General features: G+C 35.6%; 1 protein-coding gene and 1 non-coding gene across 3 annotated transcripts in view; one reads left to right on the top strand and one right to left on the bottom strand.

The window, feature by feature from the left end:
• The window catches only part of LOC149779803 (low-density lipoprotein receptor-related protein 2-like), a 67,813-nt gene that overhangs the window by 33,720 nt on the left and 11,776 nt on the right, over positions 1–22,317 (bottom strand). For both annotated transcript variants that reach the window (XM_089936471.1, XM_089936472.1), the window contains exons 2-5: positions 6,412–6,835; positions 5,321–5,573; positions 3,098–3,248; positions 2,476–2,586 (exon numbers count right to left, since the gene is read on the bottom strand). In XM_089936471.1, the coding sequence (XP_089792597.1) occupies positions 2,476–2,586; positions 3,098–3,248; positions 5,321–5,573; positions 6,412–6,835 (939 nt within the window). The remainder of the gene's footprint in view (positions 1–2,475; positions 2,587–3,097; positions 3,249–5,320; positions 5,574–6,411; positions 6,836–22,317) is intronic.
• Trnas-cga (transfer RNA serine (anticodon CGA)) lies at positions 17,890–17,962 on the top strand. Its single transcript has one exon. It is a non-coding gene; the product is annotated as a tRNA-Ser (tRNA).

Below are 22,317 nucleotides of genomic sequence, written 5' to 3'. Positions count from 1 at the left end.
ACGACAGTCGATGGAAAAGAAACACGTAAAAACCTCGAGTATTCAGTTCAAAGAAGAAAGGTCAACGATAACATGACCTGATTCATTGATTTATTCTTCGCAGACTATCTCCCGTTATCTAAATTCAGACAGTAAACTATTTTTTGAACGACTCGCAAACGTCATAAAGGCAAGAAAGCGAAGTCACATGCGATTAAAAAATGAAGGCTTTGATATTAATGTATGTGCCTTTACTCTGGAGAGGAAGTTCTGCAACGTTTCTATTTATAAAACATCGGCTAACATAATTCAAGACGTTTCAAGAGACAACAAATAAATTATATAAGATTTTGTTTTGGGTCTTAGAAAATAATGTTGCATCCATACTGACCATGGAACGTGTATAACACAAATAAAGAAATACATTTTGATCTGAAATATAAATTAAATGTCATTATTTGGACTAGCGGAGGAATAATGTGAAATAACCATATTTAAAGATATTCTGTGGAAAGGACGCTGATATTGTACAGTAAGAAGAAGCAACTTTTATTGTAAGGGGGGGATGCTTCTGCAAGCACCTGAAGTGTTACTGGGCATGTATAGTGTTATGTATATTTAATTTGCATTGTTTGTTTGTTATTATTGTATAGCTTTTTTATATTTCATTATATGCTATTGATAATGTAACATTTTATGTTGAACTTGATATTTTCCAAATCAAGTTCATTTTCTACCTGACCTGTATCATTGATTTTGGTTTTGTAAACAACATGTTTATCTCAATCTGAGTCCAGAACTTTGGAAATTCCCCACAAATTGCTGGTCTACCTTCTGTTTACTACAAATTTATATTGTAATTGTAGAAATAGACTTCTAATTATAACTAAGATTTTATTTTGTAAGCATTATGTACCTTCCAGAAGGTTATTTTCCATTAGGTTATTTTTTATAGAAAATGCTAATTTAATCTGCGGTCAAGTAGAAGACTATATAATCTTTTTACTGGATAAATTAATTGTTCGTGCTGTAAGATCCTATCATAATCAGTTGTATTATTATTGTGTCTAGAAATTCATTTGGACTGGAATTTTAATTATTTAAATTATTTAATTCAAGAGATTCTTCTCTAGAAATACAAAGTGCTCTTCAAAAACAACATTCTTGGAAAAAACACTTAAATTGTAGGTGAAATTTGAGATAAGGGTTTAATTCTTGGATTGCCCTATTGTCATCCAACAGAAGACTGTTGACACATCAACACCACAAGGGCCACCACAGATACATCAACAATTTCATCGTTTGGTTTGATTTGGCTTTCTACTAAGTTTATTCAGAAGTTATATCATCGAGATTTGGGTCTGGAATTCTATGATTCTTTGGAATTTACTTTGCAATATAATCAGTTCTTTTTTTTATTTCACTTTGTATTCTAGAGAAATAAATTATTTGTTGAATTTTACAAAGCTTGTTGTTTTTCACCCTTTTCTATTACATGTTATAAGACCATGGGGTCGAAATGATGAAAAGTCACAAATTTGAAAAGGTTCGTTTGAAAAGGGTATTACAGTTTCGGCGCAAATATGGGAAAGAAGAAGAAGAATGACCTGGACCTTGAATATATGATCTTGACTTAGTTACGTAACATGTGGAGACCCCGAGTGGCAGATTGGTCTACAGTGCTCATCGTTCCGGATCACTGCCATCTCACCTCTGTCTGCGTACGTTCGAGTCTCAGACTCGGCTAAAATGGGTCTGTGAGAAAGCTTGCCAGTAGCTTCTGGTGGGTTGGTGGTTCTTTCCGGGGTTTTCCATGGTTCTTCCTCCACCAGTAATACTGGCCTTCGCATATAGCCTATCCTGTGCTGAAAAATGGCGTTAAATCCTACAACAACAACATGTAATATGCCGTCTCACTGAGGAAAATAAGTATGCATGCATGTACAAGAATAACTACATTTCTGACGTACAAGCAAGCTATCCTTGTTCCTAAAATTTGTTTTGAGTTTTAGACTTGAAACTTAATATATTGAAATATGAACATGACCTTATTTTTGTGACATCTAAAGTGATATGTGACACACTTTTTAATACTGAGATATTTGTAAACTAATTTCATCTATTTGTATAAAACATCTCTAAAATTATAGAGCGAAAAGAAACGTTTATGGAACTTATAACCCCGACATTAATGACACTATGTCATACCTTCCATTGATAATATAAGTATACCGTGCTGTGTGAATGTATGACTTACTCGTCATTGAATTCTTTAAATATAGTCTTCCTAACGTATTTCAAGTTACTAGAGCATGTGTAATCTAATACGTTTGTATCACAAATCAGATTATAATCTACATATGGATCTATGATTTAAATTCTAACACAAAAAATAGTCCTATTCTTTTCAAATAGAATTTTCTCATGTCCTTAATAAAGATAATCCATGCACGGCCTTTCAGTACCATATTTGATTTCTTCTTCCATTAAAATTACCTGAGCAAGATTTTCCATCAGGGTTCAATATGAATCCTTCTTTGCACATGCATAGTGCACCATCCTTTCGACTTACACAAATGTGACTACATTGAAGTGATCTGCAATGATCTGAATAAAAAAATGAAACTATCGCATGGCATCTCATACAGGATTAAGAGAAATTTTACATTTTGTAAGCTTTAGTGTACCTGCGGAAGTTCGAAGCGACGGATGAGAGTTGTTTCTGCTTTTGATGAGTAGCTTTATAATTTTCTTAAGTAACTATTAACACATCTAACACACTATACCTTATTAACATAGCAAACACAGTATGCAATTGCTTTCAAACTCAATCGTAAGACACATTTCAAATTATTACACTGTTTGATAAGCTTGACTCCTTTCCAAATGAAATATGTATGTGACTCTGTAACTCGTAAAATAGAACTCCTGTGTTAAAGGATAACTGATGTATATCTTAGATATTGATGTTCAATACTGTATTTTCCCGTACTGAACATGAGACTATAGATGTTTCCACTATTTATAATATTCCGCCATTTACCACATATGTCATATCTTGTATATCTTAAAAGTGATCCCTATATGTGTGTGCCTGAGTGCGTATCAGTGTGTTTACCTGTACCAGTCGTCGGTTGTGCGTCTGGGTGATACATCGCGATTCCGAGGGGCGTATGATTAGCGTAGGGCAATCCCCCGTGTATCACTCCATTGTTTCCGTCCATTATGTAAACTAATTTGCTTTGTAAATCAGATACGTAAACAAGATCCTGAAGAAAAATGAAAAAGTAACAATATATCTTTGTGTATCTATAATAAGTTAGTTTTTCTTTCAATACTGATCGATGACATATTAGCAACAAAAAATAACTTTATTTGGAGAATGGTCTTGTACGTTACCATTGTTCGACAAGTGAAGCAAACTTTGCTAATATAACGCAGAATTCAACAGTACTCATAGTTTTTAACAAAATGTTAAATTTCCGCAATATGCATATAAAAAAACTTAGCAAATATGACGTATTAGCGAATTTGAAATTGGATTTCATGTAGAAAACTCATAATAATGTGTGCGTTCTACAAAGGATAAAACGGTTTAGCATGGTTGTAATGTATTCGCAGCAAAGCACAACTCCGTATATGTTCATCCTTTCAGTGTTGTTGCTATTTGGTTATGTTTCCTCCATCCTTCAGGCACATCCATAACGTAATTCATGCGTATTAGAACCCTTTGTTGCGGTAGATGTCTGCATTAAAATTCCTTAAACACATGCAGAAAGTTTTTACTTCGTACAACCAAACCTGTCATAGCTGACGCAATATTCATTTTTCTTTTTTCATAAATGTCTTCAAACCGTAACTTCCTTTTAGCAAAGACACTGCTGCGTGTTCTATTTAACAAAATATAAACATATCAATATTTGAAATAAAGATTAGAATATTAAAGAAAATGCTTAAGTATTATTCCTTTCGTGGCAAAATATTTTCGTATGCATGCAGAGTATTAAAATTGATGTAGTTAAATGGACGACCACTGATTCAGTTACCTCTTTAAATGTATAAACAAACATTAGAGGTTATATCAGTGGTGACATCTATTATCGATTTATAGAATATTCCTCCATATTACATCTTATAGTCAACATTTGCAAAGTATTCCAGAACATTTCATCAGATAGGACGTTTTTGGTTAAATAGTTTTTAAAATATATGGTATCATCCTTAATGTCTTTTTGAAGGTAAATTCATACAGACTGTCTTTTAATGTTATACTAAATGTATATATTCGTTTGAATATATATATATATATATATATATATATATATATATATATATATATATATATATATATATATATATATATATATATATATATATATATATATATATATTAGTAAAGAGACTTTTCTTTCCCGTCAGTGACCTACAATTTATAGTTTATTATCAAGTTTCTCCAGAAATTGTTGCCATGCAAATTCCATATTCAACGTTGTAGCTTAGTGTCAATTTTGACTTAGATCAGTATTTATACCATCAGCTAGTAAGTGCATTCCAGTGTTATTAAAGTCGTGTATCTTCTTTCCTATTTCAATCTAATCAAAGCATGAATAATAACGCTTTCTATGTATGGATGAGTAGTAATGATTTGTCCTTTTAGGAGCAGAACAAAATGAATTTTAAACATTCATTTTGGAATCAACGTTCTTCGTTATTTAAATATTATACGTAAGGTGGCTGTGTAATCAATCACATTCGTCTCTTTGCAAAAACAACCTAAACTAGATGAAAACGGTGAATTTGAAATTAATGCAGAACAATAGGAAACAATGGAAATATAGTTAGAACTACATGGAGATATAATCATGTCGTCAACATATGTATACTAACATCGATGACAAATTTAATTTGGCTACATGAAGTGCTTTAACATAATCGTGCTAACACGTTGTTTCAAAATGTGTAAATAAAACTTGCAAGGGTAGTGTAATGACATAACATCTCGTCATATAATGAGCATAATACGTGCAAGACTAGTTGTCTGGGCGCAATCGTGCTAGAACGTTTATCGGATCGGAAATACCGACGCAATATTTACGAAAAGACATATGGACAAATATGACCAAATTAAAATGCCCACATTGCAGTCAAATGTGCAAATGTAACGAATCTGGAAAAAAGGAAACAATTATATATGAAACGTTTTGAGACGATATTAAGAAACACAAAGAAAGACCACAAATAGCTCACTCATTATTGTATTTTGCTATCAAACTGACAACTCTGTGAAGACAATTAAATAATTAGATACGAAACTTATGCCGAAGGGCTTCATTTTTCCTACCTTGAATACTTCAATGTCAAATAGCTCAGCATGTGAAATCCGTCTGATAACTTTCCTTCCTGTCCCATCGTACTGCGTAGACTCAATAGTGTCCCTTCCATCATCGATCCAGAAGATTCGCTCCGAAAGAACATCAGCTACTATGCTGTACGGTGTTATGAGTCCGGAAGAAATTAGGACCATCCGGTTGTCTCCTGACATATCTGATCTCTCAATTTTTACTGTCTGACTAATGTCCGTCCAGAACAAAATCCTGCAAAAGTTAAAAATATTCTGGTGATGTAAATTCGTTCTCGTGGTAAGCATATTATCACCTAGTCTATTCCAAAATATATAATCATGAAATAAACAGAATGCAGAATAAATAAATAAATAAATCAATAAATAAGTAAATAAATAAATAAAAGGTTAGGTCCTGGATAACGTCATAGAGCATTAAATGTACTTATCATATTGAAACACTTTACCAGCAGATTGTAATGCGCGTGGTTTTAATGAGCGGCCGTATGCAAACTTTTACTTAGTCGAAAAAAAGTGTTTTGCATTATCATATCTGCTAAGAAACGCTTGTTCTTTGTTTGAAGCGATCGAAATCACTAGTTCTGTTTGGTACCTTTTTAAAAATGTAATAGTTAACGCTTATTTCTTTACATTTCTTATTTGTTTCAGAATATAATCTTTATGGTCAATAACCAGCTTCAGTTTTCTGCCTGTGCTGATCTGAAAATATGTGTGCAAAGTTCACTGTTTGCTTTACACGAGAAGCTTGGCGTCCTAAATTACACTGAATCAAAAGTGTACTTTATGTAGATCACCTATTTCTATTAGTTACCTATAGAACAAATTCTATGAGAGTTTCTTATTATGATAATTTAGCATCTCCCACCTGTTATAGCTTACTTGGCAATCAGTATTTACCAACAAGCATAACATGAGCCGAACAACTGATGTTAGATGGAATAACTGTTTATGAATTATTATGCTGCCATGATTTATCATAAACAAACACGACGAACTAAAGTAGTAGTGTTTGCAACTGAGTGAGCTAAACTTATGACAGAGAAAATCTCGTAACCTGGGGCATCACTTACCCTTGAAAGGGATCAAGCGTTATGCCATGTGGTCTCTGGATGTTTTCGTGTACAAGTATTCTGTACATGCCGATATCATCATCCATTATGCTAATTACACCTATCCAACCATACAAAGGGTCAGTCCAATACAAACTTTTGCTCAACCAATCAAATGTTATCGTCGTAATAAGACTGGTTGGACCTGCATGGAGTCGTGTCCACGTCTTTTGGTCAACATGGGAATGGTTTGTCTCTTTGTAGATTGTCCCTGTGATGTATTCATAAAACAACATAACATCAGAATCGTAGAAAGCACATGCGTCCAGGAAATATATGCTCGAGATAAAATTCGTGCAGTTGGGATTTGTCATGGGTATCCCGCTTGCAAGTATAGGAAATTGACAGTAGGAATACGGATTTGGTATATAGGTCACCACGAGTCCTGAAAGTAATAAAACAAGAAAGAATAAAAACAGATTATATAAATGATGTTTTCGAATTTTTAAATCATTTGCATGATTGTCTCAATTTATGGAGCCTAGAATTTATCCGGTCTCAATAAACTTATATGTTCTTGAAACTGGATTTATTGTCTGGTTCCCAATTGTTCCCTTCTTAATTGCAATAAACATTTACTTTATAAACTATAATCAGTCGTATCCCACATCTGGATAAAGGTTTGGTTCCATACGTCAAATGCATCCGAAGATGTGATCACACCAAGGACTAAAATCAGCTGAGATTTTCATACCAAACTTTTAATTGTGACTAACTAGAAACATTTTCAAACCATAAAAAGAGAGAAAACGTTTCCACCATACAATTTTGTAGTGTTCTTTCTGGATAATGTGGTAGGGGTTTATGTGTTCTCTAATCTTCGCTTTTTAGAGACTTGTGCTTGTATTGCTTACATTAGTTCGGTTATCATAGATTATGAAATAATAGTGAATATAAAAATGCAGTCATAAAATACTTTTGATAAACAGTACAACTTTTCACACAGATTCGTTTCACTTACCTATCCTGAATATTATAGCAAAGCTACTAATTATTTAGTCCTTTGACCTACTATACATTTTCTTGTTATACTTATTGTATAAACTTACGTTTTCATTATGTTCACTTGCTCGAGAGTAATGGAAACACCATCTCATTATTCAGAAAATAGTTATCAGTCTGAATTTCTCCCTACCCAACGTTTGGAAAGCACCGAGTTTGGCAGAGTAAGGAAAATGGTAGTGTCTTGTGTGCAAGATACTGCTGGTATACAATTACAAGAGCGATGGTCACCGATGGCTCGCAAGAAGGTCCTTCAGATTCTCGTAAAACACTTTCTTCTACATATGTTTCAAGTGGACGGAGCATAACACAAGAGTAGATATAATGATGACTCATCCGATAGGTTGAGGATGGAAGCAGAATGCTCACATTTGATGAATGGTTATCAGTAATTCAGAAAAAAGTCTATTCGCAAACTTTACTTCCAAGAATCAGCCAAAAATACGTGAAGCATTCAGCTTCAAATGAAGACTTTGCAATAGCCAGAACCATATGGAGTCCAGAAGACTTCCAAATAGTCAGTACTGTCAAAGTGTCCAGAAGGCTTTGCAATAATCAGTACCATAAAGTGTTCCAAAGAATTTGCAATAACCACTACCATAGACAGTTCCGACGACTTTGCAATAACGAGTATCATTAAAAGTCCAGAGATGTCAATAGTTCGGAATCTAAGAATATCTTGGGTTTCATTTTATACCTAAGAGCATCAAAAGAATATTGCAAGTTGCCAAATTAAAGTTTGATCACATCTGGTTAATTAAAAACTCAACGGGTGCATTATTATTGGATATATTCTTATATTGAAATTGAATAGTTTTAACTTATTTTGTTTCTTTTTCCTCGTCTGCGTCTTCTTCACGAAATGCAAGGTTTATACAGTGAAACATGTCTTTTGAACCACTTGTGACAATTTAAGTTTTATTTTGTTTTCCTTGTAACCGAATTTCTGCTTCATTATTAATGCTAGAAATTGAAACGTTATCAGAGATTGTCACATTGTTTTTTATTGTGACATCAATTTTTCTAATATCAATCCCTTCCCTTCATTTGGGTCTGTTTGAGATAATTACTGGTTAATATTAACACAACCCTAGAACAATCTGCATGCTATAAATAGTTGCAATGTGTATAATCACTGACCCACGTGTCAACACATGTCATTGTGGCTTTTATTTGTCTCATTATTTATTAGTTACGTTGCTATGGAAGGATAACAGGCAAATAGGATACTTACCAGTTAATGTGATTGCGCTGATTCTGTTAGTTTTCTAATTAACTGCTATTATTCTATATTGGGGCTGGAAAACACCATATAAGTCATGGTGACCTTAATAATATCTACCCATATCTGTCCATACAAGATTCGTGCCTGTGTTAAATATATTTTCATAGTTGAGCAAGACCATCAACGCTAATGCGAATTTGTTAGAAAATGGTGTAATTTGCACTGAACTGATACGATTGCTACTGACCATGCATGATCCCATGCTCTATGTGTCCACATAACGCACTTTGACCGTTGAAGATGCAAATAAATTTATAGATGAGGGGATAATTACTCTGACCCCTTTGGTTATGCTCTGAAATGGGGACAAAAATAGTCCCTTTGTCATAACTTCCTAAGCCTGCGCAATTTCTCCCCTCGGCAGACAGGTCACGTCATTTTATACCAATTTATAATAAATTATGAAATTTTTTTAAATCCGTATATTAGTCATCTTTCAGGTTTCATTGCACAAATAGACATATTTTGTTGTGCAACAACACAGTCCAAATACATTGTTTGAAATTTCTTTATCAACGACATTCTTTACTTTGAAACCAAACTGAAACATGCAAAGGAAGCAGCTAAATATGTGGAATATAATTTGTTCTGAATATACTATCAGTAGCTATTTTGAACAAGGTTTTATCTTCATACACTGTAACATGCAAGTAGTCTGAAATCTCTGATCAGATAAATTGTTTAAATATGCCAATAATTTAACTAACCTCCAAAGCTTTGACCTTCTCTTATTCATCTTGAATACATTACTCAGAACCACCATTTTCAGTTCAATCGTTTCAGTCAAGAATAGACTGTGCAATGAATTGTCATAACAAAGAAAACATGCGGAAAGCATTAATCTTGAAAACATGAATGTTTTGTGCTTCTTTTTACAATAGTGACCATCAATATAGTGCTCGTGTAAAGGTTTAAAACATGTGTTTTATAATTCAAAGAATACATACAGAGCTTTTCTTTTAAATCCAAATATACAACATTTATCTTTAATAAGTGTTATTTCGTCGCTGTTACGACAGAGACTACATGTATACAGTATTATATGTTGCTTGCTATGTTAGGTGCAAACCATACACCAGAACATTTATAAATGATGAAGCTGTTTACAAGGTGACCTATATGGAATTCATGTGCGTCACAAGCAGGGAAAAGGAGTGCATCATTGAATCTTCTACTTCATTTTTTTTAACACTTGATAAATATATTTCAAAGTAAAAAATTATTGGCTGTGATGTGGCATTTTACAATAAATCAACACAATTAGGCTACTGAGTGCCGAGTCAATTGGACAAGAGACATTTTCGGAATTTAAGAAACGATCTTTACAAAAACAAACTAGCTATCACGATCAAATGATTGGAAGGTGGTTTAGGCGTTATACAGAGAGTTTACTATTATACAAACACTAATACATTTCCAATGAAATTATTTTGGAAGATACAGCGTTACAGACATAGAGACGACTGTCACCAATATATCCGCTACTCATATTTTGAAGTATGGATTTAATATATTCCTAAGCAAAAATGATATGTTCGTGATTTGGTATATTAGAGCAAAGCGACACAGTGATTAAGAACTATATTGTCTTAAACTATTGTAACAGAAATGAGCTCAAACCAAGAAGTTTTGTAAAATTCAACAAATAATTTATTACTCTTGAATACAAAGTGTAAATTTTATAATTAATTACCATAAAGTCTACAAGATCTATTCTCAGTAGTATTGAGTAAAGTTCTAATTAAATTACAGTGACGTTCGAAGTAAGATCCAACACAGTATATGTTGATATGCGTACAGTAGCCTGTGACGTGAAGATATGCCAACAGTCAAAATAATATATTCCAAGATGTCCTTGTCTGAATTCACTATGGTTCCAAGTAAATAAATATAATGTTTAGGAGATATATTATGTAAAATAATGCCGTTCACGAAGCAAAATGCGATGTTGAAGAACAGAGGAAAGGGGCATCGAATAATGGCATTAAAGAATTGGTTGATTCTGGCCAGTATTCACCTGACTCCACAGTCAGAAAAAGGATTTAATAGGCAAATTGGCTTCCTCTGACGGGTGACTTAGACGTTGGAGCTCAGTCTGTACGTAAGCTGAAAGTGTTGAATACAATAGTCACTTCATCTCAGATCTTTTTTCATCAACAATAGTATAAAATCAAGATAACTTTTAAATGTGGGTACTGTTTATTTTAAACGACATAACTCCTGTGAAACGCTTTTGACTGTTGTTCAGTTTTGGAACATCATGTATGTATTATTTGAATTATGATACCCGTCTCATCAGTATTTATATGGATAGTATTGTCTAAGATCTATTTCATCTGGCAACCTTAATTTTCATGCCTCATTAGTATCACTTTCCAATGTACATCCTTACAAATAAATCCTACAACTGGAATTGCTTTGGTGATTCTCTCTTTTTTATTACGTTATAAAAGGTTTACAGGCTGGGAATTATTAAGATATCTGTAGTAAAAGAGACTGACAGAATTCTGACTGTTAGTTTTTTGCAACCCTATAAAAAGATAATTCGTTTTTAGATCGTTTTCTATAAAGTAAAACTATTTGGCATTTTCAGCTCTGTTCTTGACAACAATTTGTTTTCTACCTTTGCAATAATCATGTCTTTAAGTTATTTTGTTTCATTTCTCTTATTCTTCTTTCTTTTTTTAATATTTCGTACCGATATTTCGTTCTAATCTCTTATTGCTGAATTAATCATCTCAGCTATAATTAGTGGTTCATTTGTTAAGAGATCTGCGTGTTAGCATATTTTAAATGGAAAGCTATCGCGGTATAACGAATCTGGGGTACAAATGTACGCAGGTAAACTTTTGTCAAACGAGATGGAATAAAATACGAAATCAAGTCCAACTTAAATGGAGAATTCACTGTTGAAAGAATCACATGTATATGCAACACATAAATATGTCCAAGGTCCTTATCTTTTTATCTGATGAGAACAAATTGCATTAAGTGAAAATACTCGTTAAGAACTATATCAAGGTATTTGTTTCTGCAGGATTATATTTCAGAAAACGCGGTAAAATTATTGTTTGATGATTCGACGATCTGAGCATCTGTGACAGCACAGACATCTTAAAAGGCAGCATAGTAGAACTACTGAACAAAAATAATATTGGTGGTGAATTTGTATATAATGTTTTTAAATATACATTTGTTAATTTCTTACATTAGGGAATATGAGGTCTAAACACCATAGCAAATTCAATAGTTCCATACTCTGCCAATTTATTTAAAGATAATCTGTATTGGAGACTTTACAATTTCTCACTAAATTATTCTGCTTCTATTTTGTCTCATCTACAAAGGCAGATGTCATGTACTAAAAGGAACGGATTCCCTTTTCACTCCAGAATAGTAAAAAGAAAAATCTAATGTCTCCTGTACGGAGTTCTATACCATAGTCCGCAATATGCATCAAATACAACGAATGGTGTGTGTGTGTGTGTGTGTGTGTGTGTGTGTGACGCATCATAGTGAGATGGGTATTGTCTGTAACACCACGTTAATAAATAAAAATCTAGTCGAGGAAAAAAAAATAGAGCACGTAACATTACTGTTCTAATTTACGAACTTCAACCCTGTGTTCTATGTATTATTGCCATCATTCATTATTATTATTATCATTATTATTCCTATTATTATTATTATTATTATTATTATTTAGCACAGCGATCAAAACCACAAACATGACTATTATTATCATCATCATCATGTTCTTGGTGCTTGAGCTATGTTTTTGAGATCGCTGGTTCGAACCCCGGCCGAGTCATACCAAAGACATAAAAATGCTACTAGCAGCTGCCTCGCTTGGTGCTGAGCAATATGAGATTGGTGCTAGGACTGGTCGGCGTGATGTTAGGATAACGTGACTGGATGGGACATCACGCTACATGTCTGCGACATGCTGCCTCAGTGTTCGACTTCACTATAAACTGTCACACTGCAGATATCGTAGCGATATAACTGAAATTGTTTTAAAGCTACATTAAAAATCCAAATCACACACACACACACACACACACACACACACACACAAAGAGCTTTGTCTAAATTTGTGAGCTTCTTCCTAGAAATCTGTAGAGTGATAAAATATCTTCTGGAAATGATAGCCTAGTATTATTGATATAGAAAGAAACTTTCTATATACGACATCTCTCAATTGCTGTGATTATTTTACGTTAAGACAAACCACTTTAATATTATTCATATAACGGGTGGCCAATGTCGATGTCTTTTTTTCATCCCTTTCCTAATTCAAGTTACTTGAGAAAGATTTATGCTGGCCTGAGCGATATCTTTTTCAACAATAAACTGAGAAGTACAATTTGAAAACAGAGTACATTATGAAAAGTTTTGGTTATAAATAATCAGCAAAAGTAAAAACGGTACGTTTGCAAGTAAAAGTACAATGCAATTCGCACGTGCGGTGATGAGAACAAGGTGCTCTAAACTTGTTGAACTGGATATGCGTGTCATACGTGTTCCTAAAATATGAAATTTCACTTAATTCCGAGTGGGTAGGCGGTTGATTTCTTTAAAAATCCAGATGGATTCCATCAACACTCTATGTTGAGAGCTCTTTAGATTAAAGCATATGTTATACAAGGTGAGTTGTTGTTGTTGTTGTTGTAGGGTTTAACGCCATATTTCAGCACAAGATAGGCTATACATGGCAGCCAGTATAACTGGTTGAGGAAGAACCCTGGAAAACCTGGGGAAGAACCACCTACCCACGAGAAGTTACTGACAGGCTTTCTCGCGTACCAACGTTAGCCGAGCCTGAGACTTAAACTCACACAGACAGAGGTGAGATGGCATTGATCTGTAACGGTAAGCGCTTTATACCACTTGGCCACTCGGGGCCCCTACAAGGTCAGTAAGTAAAGGCCATCGATATGCGACGCATTATTTGCTAATTTTAAACAATAAAACATACAACTACGATATAATTTCATGGTAGCCTGTTCTAGTCATGCAAATCAAATGGCTGTACACATGGACATCCATATATGCACAACTCGTAATAAATATAACTCCCCGTTTAGAAAACTGCCACCGGCAACTTTAAAAATCGTTGTTGCATCTCAAAGACTGCCTGTCACTTTATACAGAATCATCATTAAACTTCTTTATGAGGTACACGAATAACGACTCGTGCAAAACTGTCTGCTAGGGAAGGGGCAAGGGGAATAGCAACACATGCATGTAGTACATCAAAATTGCTACAGTCTTCGAATGGAGCAAGTCAAACAAGTGATTTAGGATAAAGAATTCATTTAAACGATGAAATCAATGATTACTTTAGCGAAATATCTTGGAACTTGATCCCTGAGCGTTGCAAAATATACTCCTCATTACGTATAACGACTTTTATCTACTCTTAATCTTATCACAACTACGTTTCATATTTCATCCACAATTTAAAAATGTGAGCATTTATATTGCTGTCTGCTCCATTACGGTACGTGAGAAGGTATGCTGATATTAACGGCGCACTAACAACTGATCCACATAACATGATATGCAGTATGTATACTCAGGGTGTTTGAAATTGCATTAACAATGGACACGTGTATAAAACTGAATTGCGTTATTTTGAAAACAGCACTAAGCCTGAACTATCTGTTTGAACCTGGTCATGTGACAGTTTTATGCCACCAAATAATGGTAGAACTGAAAATCAAACACACAAATGTTCCATATCATACCATAGAACACAGTATACAGGACTACGTTTTGTAAACAAAGACGTTTATATTTATAAGAGATAATCTCATCTGATCTTATAAAAGTGTCATTTATAACCATAGCGCATAAATATCAAAATCTAGAAAGAAACAACATTTGACTACTTCATGAAAATATAAAAAAATATTAAGCTAATGATTGTAAGAATGAAAGCAAATAAATGTATTTATATGTTAAAACATATCATTTGGTTTGTTTACATTAATTACGGGATGTTGTTCCAGTGCTACAGTACTCGAGCAGATGGTTCTATTCTAGATGGTAATGATGAGGGAACCGTTCATTTCTTTCTTATGACATTTAACCTAAAGAAAATGCGTCTATCATGCAAAACAAAGGTATTGTTCGTCACTTTGAACTATACAAGGAGTCTAAAGAATTCTCATTGCAATGTATGATATTCACCCGAATCAACATTTAGATTGCATTAAAACATTTGATTTTTTATTTTTTTATGCCATATTGGAATTAAGAATAATGAATAGTTATTTTCAAAAGAAAAAAGTGTTTTGCCTTATGAAAATTCTGATTTTGCATATGAAATAAAAAATTCTTCTGAATGAAAACATAGTAGTTTTAAAAGAGTCGTCATTTATCAACTGTCGCACACAGATAGCTAATTTTAACCATTACACCCCGTGACGAGAACATGCGCCCCATTTAAAAAAAAAAAAAAAAAAAAAAAAAAGATTTTCACAAGAAGTCTACAGCAAGGATTGTAAATATGCTCTGTAAATTGTTTACAGACAAATATCATATTCAATATAACTTACTTGATAACTGATAACGTATAAAACTTTTATACAATTGCCTTTTAGAATCTCATTTTGTTCTTGATGCAAAACATGTAAGAGTGATCACATAATCACGTACAAAGTAATTTCTTCAGTGTTAGTCAGTATTCAAAGCATCTGAATTACATTAGTTACATTGACATGTCTGTATTTTTCTTTTTTTAAGATGGAATACCTGCAGCTGCTCACAATGTTACAGCAATACATATAAAAATTTGTATGAACACATCTAACCTTCACAATACACACAATTCCAGTCAGGCGTCTCTTGAATCACTCGTGCACAAGTCTTGTGATAATATTTACCCAATTAAATAGTCCATAACTCTTTACACAAAGTATTTATTAATATTATTTATTATTGTAGTAGTAGTAGTAGTAGTAGTTGTTGTTGTAGTAGTAGTAGCAGTAGTAGTATTTCTCTTGATCATTTTCTTGGTATAGCATTCAAGTTACAATTTCTTTGATTGCTTCCTCCACAAAGAAGTACATCAAAACAATTTGGTTCTCTGCACGATACACACTATCACCCATCTTTGAACTATGTTAATCTGACAGAAACACAAAAAAGACATTACATTTACTCCTTTAAATATCGGAGTTTAATTATTTCTTCTTTCTAGCTTTAATTATTTAACTTTGTAGTTTCCACCTGTCATTCAAATATGGAATAGTCCAGGAGTTATTCTTCTGGGATTTAATGTTAGTATTTGTTATGTGACCGTTGGTGGCTTGATTAACTCGAAACTTTGGAAACTGTGTTGTAATTGCCCTGTTAGTAGTGAAGGGGGGCACTTTACGGACAATAAAAAACCCAATCAAAAAAGGTCGTGGGCAAGATAAACGGACAATGGGAATTTAACATGGGGGAAATGTAACATGGCGTGAATGGGGAATTGAATATGAGAATCTTGGGTCTGTTTACGGACAATGTAAAGTTTTGTTGTTGTATAGATTTAATAGGAATGGTACAGGTGAGGTGACATCATGTTTCTAGACATTGGCAACATTGTTGCAAGGGGCTGACCTCAATTGGGTCAAACTGCAAACAGCAAACAGTGACAGCGGGAACAAATATAACGTTATGTTCCGCCCCGCCAAATCAGTAAGTTCAGCTTGTTCATAAACTATACGAATAAAACAACGCTTGGTGGTGCGGGACTCTGTGTGTGTGTGTGTGTGTGTGTGTGTGTGTGTGATTTGGATATTTAACGTAGCTTATAGTGATGTCAAGCACTGGGACATCATGCAGCAGACATATAGCATGATGTCTCACCCAGTCACGTTATCCTGACACTAGGCCGACCAGTCCTAACACTAGCCTCTTAATGTTGAGCGCCAAGCGAGGCAGCTGTTAGTACCATTTGTATAGGTCTTTCGTATGACTCGGCCGACGATCGAACCCACGACCTCCTGCATCCCAGGTGGACGCTCTAACCACTAGGCCACCGGTGTGGGCCGGGCCGGGACATATAACTGGATAGAACGCTTGGCGGGGTGGGACTGGTGGGACATATCAATGGATAGATATAAGATATAGACATGGGACACATACAGATATTTATGAACATAAAACTATTACACGTAAAATATAAAATCAGCTAAATAAAATTTAGGAAAGAGATTTCATTTTTTTTTGAGGCAAACATAAATTATAAAATCGACTAAAAAACTTTTATACGAGAGAGCAAATCTTTTCGAGAGTGGAGTAGCTCTGAAAAGGGTCCTGGTTTTTCTTGTTCTTCTTCATTGTCTTCTAGTTCCTTCTTTTTCTCCACCAGCTTCTTATTTTCTATCCTACACTTTTTGTCTTCTTCTTCTCATTCTTTTCATCCTCCTGTTTCTATTTTCCTCCTCTTTCTTCCTCTTTTCATTTTTTCTTTCTTTTCTATCTTTTCGTTCCATTCTCTCATTTTTATTCAATCCTTTTCATCCTCCGTTTCCTCCATTTCTTCTTTTATCATTTACTTCAACAATTCCTTTGAATTTGTCAGATTGTCGATCTCCGTCTTAGCTCGATAGGGACTGTAATAATAATGATCATCTAGTTTCCCTAGCATCTCCCCTATCATTTCCAAATTGTCTATAACATCCTGAAACCTCTTCATCTTGTCAATATTTTTGTCGTCTTGGCTGACTATTCAATGTTGAATGGCGCGAATAACGAACGCTCGACTTTATATGTCTCAAGGCATACGTGAATGACAACACTCCCTTACACTAACTTCACATATTAACTACTATTTACACAAACGTACGCTAACGCATACAAAGACACACTCTACTATCCACACAGAAGGATAGGGAAAAACAGTATCTACTATCCACACAAACGTACGCGAACGCATACAAACACCGACTCTAATATCCACACAGAAGGATAGGGAAAAACAATATCTACGATCCACACAAACGTTCGCGAACTTCTACAGACGCAATATCTACTATCTACGCAAACGTACGCAAACACACACACATACATATCAGTAAAGCAGTCAGTGTTCTCAGTAACATTACTCCACATTCACACAAATTGGCAACTTGAATAGTGTCTCTTTTTTTGGCACCGCTCCGGTGGCCTAGTGGTTAGAGTGTCCGCCTCGAATGCGGAAGGTCGAGGGTTCGATCCCCGGCCGAAACATACTAAAGACCTACAAAAATGGTACTAACAGCTGCCTTGCTTGGCGCTCAGCATCAAGAGAATAGTGTTAGGACTGGTCGGCCTGGTGTCAGGATAATGTAACTGGGTTGGACATCATGCTACATGTCTGTGGCATGATGCCCCAGTGCTAGACATCACTATAAAATGCCACATTGCAGACATCTTAACGATGACTGAAAAAGTGTTAGAGCTACGTTAAAAATCCAAATCACATCACATCACATCACCTTTTATGGCAATCTTTTATCGTCTAAGAGTGCGTCCCCATCTTGCGGAAGGTTCTCCCACAGTATAGGTCTGTTACTTCGGAAAGAGAAGGAGAACTCTTTTGTGTCTACACAGCAATCGAGAAAACCTATGTCTGGTTATTGCTGTCGTTGTTGCTGCTGTTGCTGCTGCTGCAGTCTCTGCTCTCTGTACTTCTGAAGTCTGTACTTTTCAGTCGATTCTTTCTCTTGCTGGATTTCCTCTCTGAAGACCTCTTCTATCAGGTCTTCGGCCACTCTCAGCATCCTGACATTCCCTATCTCTTCATGCCTGGGTATCAGCCTTTGCCTGCCATGATGCAAATGTACATAGCCTTCGTTTAGTTTAGCTAAATTAGAAGGCATCTTCAGTGGTTGAAGAATCAACAATAGATAGTCAGACTGGTGAAGCCTGGCTTTATATTGCTTTTTTGTTGGGTTGGACCGCAACAGACCTTAGGGTGAGGATAGAAAGAAGTCTAAGAGCATGTATAGTCACAGTGTTTTTTGAAAACAAACGACATACACATATTTTCAAAAGACACCATTTTTATTCAAACAGCAAACAACCGACAGTTAAAAACAAAACAAATACAATAGTTTTGACAAGGTTGACAACGTTGTGAAGTCAAGTTAGATTTCCATGGAGGTAAGTCATTGGGCCAATGATGTACACTACGTTTCCAAAGCTAAGACAAAATATAGACTTAATTCTCACAAAACCATCGATCTACGTTTTCATCGTTTCTAGAATAGTGACGATCAAATTAGGTCACTGAATATTCTAAGGGATATCCAAAACTGCGTTGATGAAGAAAATACAAACAATATTGTCCATACATCATGAAATCTTTGCCTTGTAATTTTACATTATTGAATCGTGTCGTCTGGGCATTTCTTTTCATAAAGTCGATGATAACGTCTTCCAAAGGTGGTAATCCATACGAATCAAAATGCTCCACACAACTCTCTTTAGGGAAGTAGACGGCTATCCAGTGGGTTCCTGGGAGATGACTCTCGTCCGCGTTGATGGCATAAGCTTGATGGTCTTGACGTTTGCGATGAGGCAGATCATCTTTAGTATACACGACAGGATTCCAAGAAGCAGTGTACGAACTGTTGATCAAAAGGTAATAAAGTTCCCAGGTATCCATTTTTTTTCACACGTAATGATAAGTCATTAATACATTCCTGACCTTTTGCTTAAAAATCTCTGACATGTAACCGTTTCTTCTCTTCGTCTCCGCACTCTAAGCCAAGAGAGCTTCGATGTGATGGATCTCTACATTATTCAATGGAGGAGAGGAATTATCACGCAAATCATTATACCACTGATGCAACACTGCTTCTTCCGAGATGAGACTCCAAGCGTCGTCCAGATACTCGTTCAATTTTTCTACTTGACGCATCATCATACATTTATCATGCTGAATGTGACGGGATGATCGTTTTGACATCGATATAAAGCTTTCTTGCTCAATTCCGTAAATGTTTCTGCCAGGTGTTTGGCAAAACAGAAGACTAAATGATTATCTTGTTCTGGCCATCTCGACCTCATCACTATGTCTTCTTCGTCTTTCACGACTTCCACAATATCATTCCATTCCATTTCCATTTCCAAGGAGTCTCTGCTGTTCAAAGAGGGATAAGAGTCTTCCATAGTTTTTATTAGTCTAAAATGACTTCTCTCAAACTGTTATTTCTGTCGTACTATCGCATTCGGCATAAAGGATGACTTTCACTGTCTCCTTCAGCTGTCCTTTAAACTGAAGTTCCATACGAATTTGACCTGGTTTTATAGGGTGGAAATGTCCCTCGTCGCTGCCTTGGTCTGGAGTGAAATGAAAAGCTCACAAAGCATAACCCCCATAATAATCTTTGCATGAAATGCCGTGACTGGTGTTGGTCCCTAACTGTCTATGGCTTCGTACAGGGACAAGTACAACCTCAAGTAATTGTTCTTGTCAAAGTTAGCTTCAAAGGGTCTGGTACACAGTGTCTTGCCATCGCAACTGATTTCAATCTTTTGTACGTCAGAGTAATTAAACTCGAAATGATTTTCCTCGTAGGCTCCGTTGAAGGCTAAATTCATGACGATACCAATGATTAAATGTTTGGGTAACTGTCCTTGGAACAGATGATCTTCGATCATGCATCGCTGGTTAGCGGAAATGGTGAAGATTTTCACTTCCATGCGTCGTACCGGATAATTGGCAGTCGTTCTGCTCAAAGTGTGACTAATATCTTATCCCACTTTAGATAACAGTTTTACACGGCTCACATAAAGTCGAGCTTCTTGGGTCATGCTTTTGTAATTAGTAGCAACAGCTTCAGACATCAAATAGAACGTAGCATGCCTTCTATTCAGTCTCAAGCGGACATCCACTCCGTTCAGCAAATGCTTCTCTTGCAACCACATGTTCAAATGCAAACGATCCATCAGTTCTAAACTACGGCTTCAAGCAATTTTTTCTTTACGGTCTTTAAACCTCAAATTGTTGTCGCCTACGATTTTCAACTTGCCCGGAGTGTTAGGTTTCCATACCACGCAAGGATCCAGATGGGTGTTCTTGGCTTCTGTTTCATGCGTTAAGAGATTTTCCAGGTACGTTAGGTAAGAGTAAGTATACATGCTACTGCTGATCAGTTTGTTTTTCAAGTACAAACCCACTGAGCTAAACAAGGAGTCCATGAAATTGTTGACGGGAGCTGCTTTGTCCTCGTCTTTTAGTTCGTCAGTACCGTCCCCTTTGTCTACTTTGACTTTCATGTACAAGTAACTGCTTTTCAGATCGATGTAATCTTCGGGCTGTCCTTTGATTTCTAATTCGATGGGGACTGATCCTGAGTCCCTGACAGAGGAAACGGGATGAAATTCTACTCATTGGGATTCTTGCATTGTCATAATTGTGGGTGGCATGTCAAACAGATCCAGTTCCGACATGGAACAGGCGCAAGACTCTCGGTGCATCATTTTCGTTCTTTCTTTCTGTTTCTTTTTAATAATCAAAAACTTCTAAGTCTGGAACGGGTTTTTCTTTTCTTAGTGTTTCTAGCTCTATATGTGTGAAAGCAACTGAAGGGTGTTTTCGTCGTCTCCTTCTGCCTTGTCCATGCTGTGGCGTCAGGGAAGCATGAATGACTGAATCGTCATCATCAAGTGCATTTATAGGAGTTTCTCGTCGGCCCAAAATGTCTTTACCCGTTTTCAGCAAGACATTTTGCCTGCTCTCAAGAAAGCTTCTTTGGGTTCAGTTTGTCGATGATAACATTTCGGAGAAATTCTTTGCCTTGCGTCAGCGCGGCATCTTTCAAGACGTGCAATCATCGTGTCACCATCGGTTTCAAAACGGGAGTTACTGAACGAAACGCCGATTTCAGCATATCTCCTAAACCATGTCTTCGTTGTCGAGGGACTCCTCGGTACACTGGATACATGACTTACGAGTCGTTAGAGAATCGTTTTCGGAAATGAAGTTTAACCGTGACTTTCCCTTTGGTGAATGAAATATTTTGCCCCACATCTCTTTTATAGCAATGTTGACAGTGTCAAATTACGACTTCCTGACGGGTAACTAGTGAGAATGTACAAATACAAAGTAAACGTGATAGATGTTTCCACTTTTCTCGTCATTGGCCGTGGCAGAATCCACTTTGAAAGGAATGACAATCAGCAACGGTACGGAGGTGTGTCCCACCACGTTGTACTCCACTACATCGGATTACACAAAGATCAAATTGAGTCCTTCGTTCAGTTCTACCGGGGATCCAAAAGCCCTGTAAAATCCATATTGCTGTTGATCTTCGGGGGCTTAAATTCTACGTTACCATCTGTGGTTGTCCACCCAAAATTTCAAACAAACTACCACTAAAAGTAATAGCCATCGTTTCGGTATCCTGAAATTTTATCGTTAGGCGACGAGAAACTTTATGGTACTCAATCTTAACACTTGTTTTGGCTCTGAACAGGGCTTTGCCAAACAGTTCCTCGAATATGTCAGTAATTGTGTTCACCAAATGGTGACCACTAAAATAATAGCCTGGCACAATTTTCACAGTATTTATGCTTAATGATGGATTGCTTTTTGA

The sequence above is a fragment of the Sinohyriopsis cumingii genome, chromosome 16 (assembly GCF_028554795.1).
Source record: "Sinohyriopsis cumingii isolate HCF-2022 chromosome 16, ASM2855479v2, whole genome shotgun sequence".
NCBI classification, from domain to species: Eukaryota; Metazoa; Mollusca; class Bivalvia; order Unionida; family Unionidae; genus Sinohyriopsis; species Sinohyriopsis cumingii.
The sequence above is the reverse complement of the archived record's forward strand: the minus strand, read 5'-3'. Positions and strand labels throughout refer to the sequence as shown.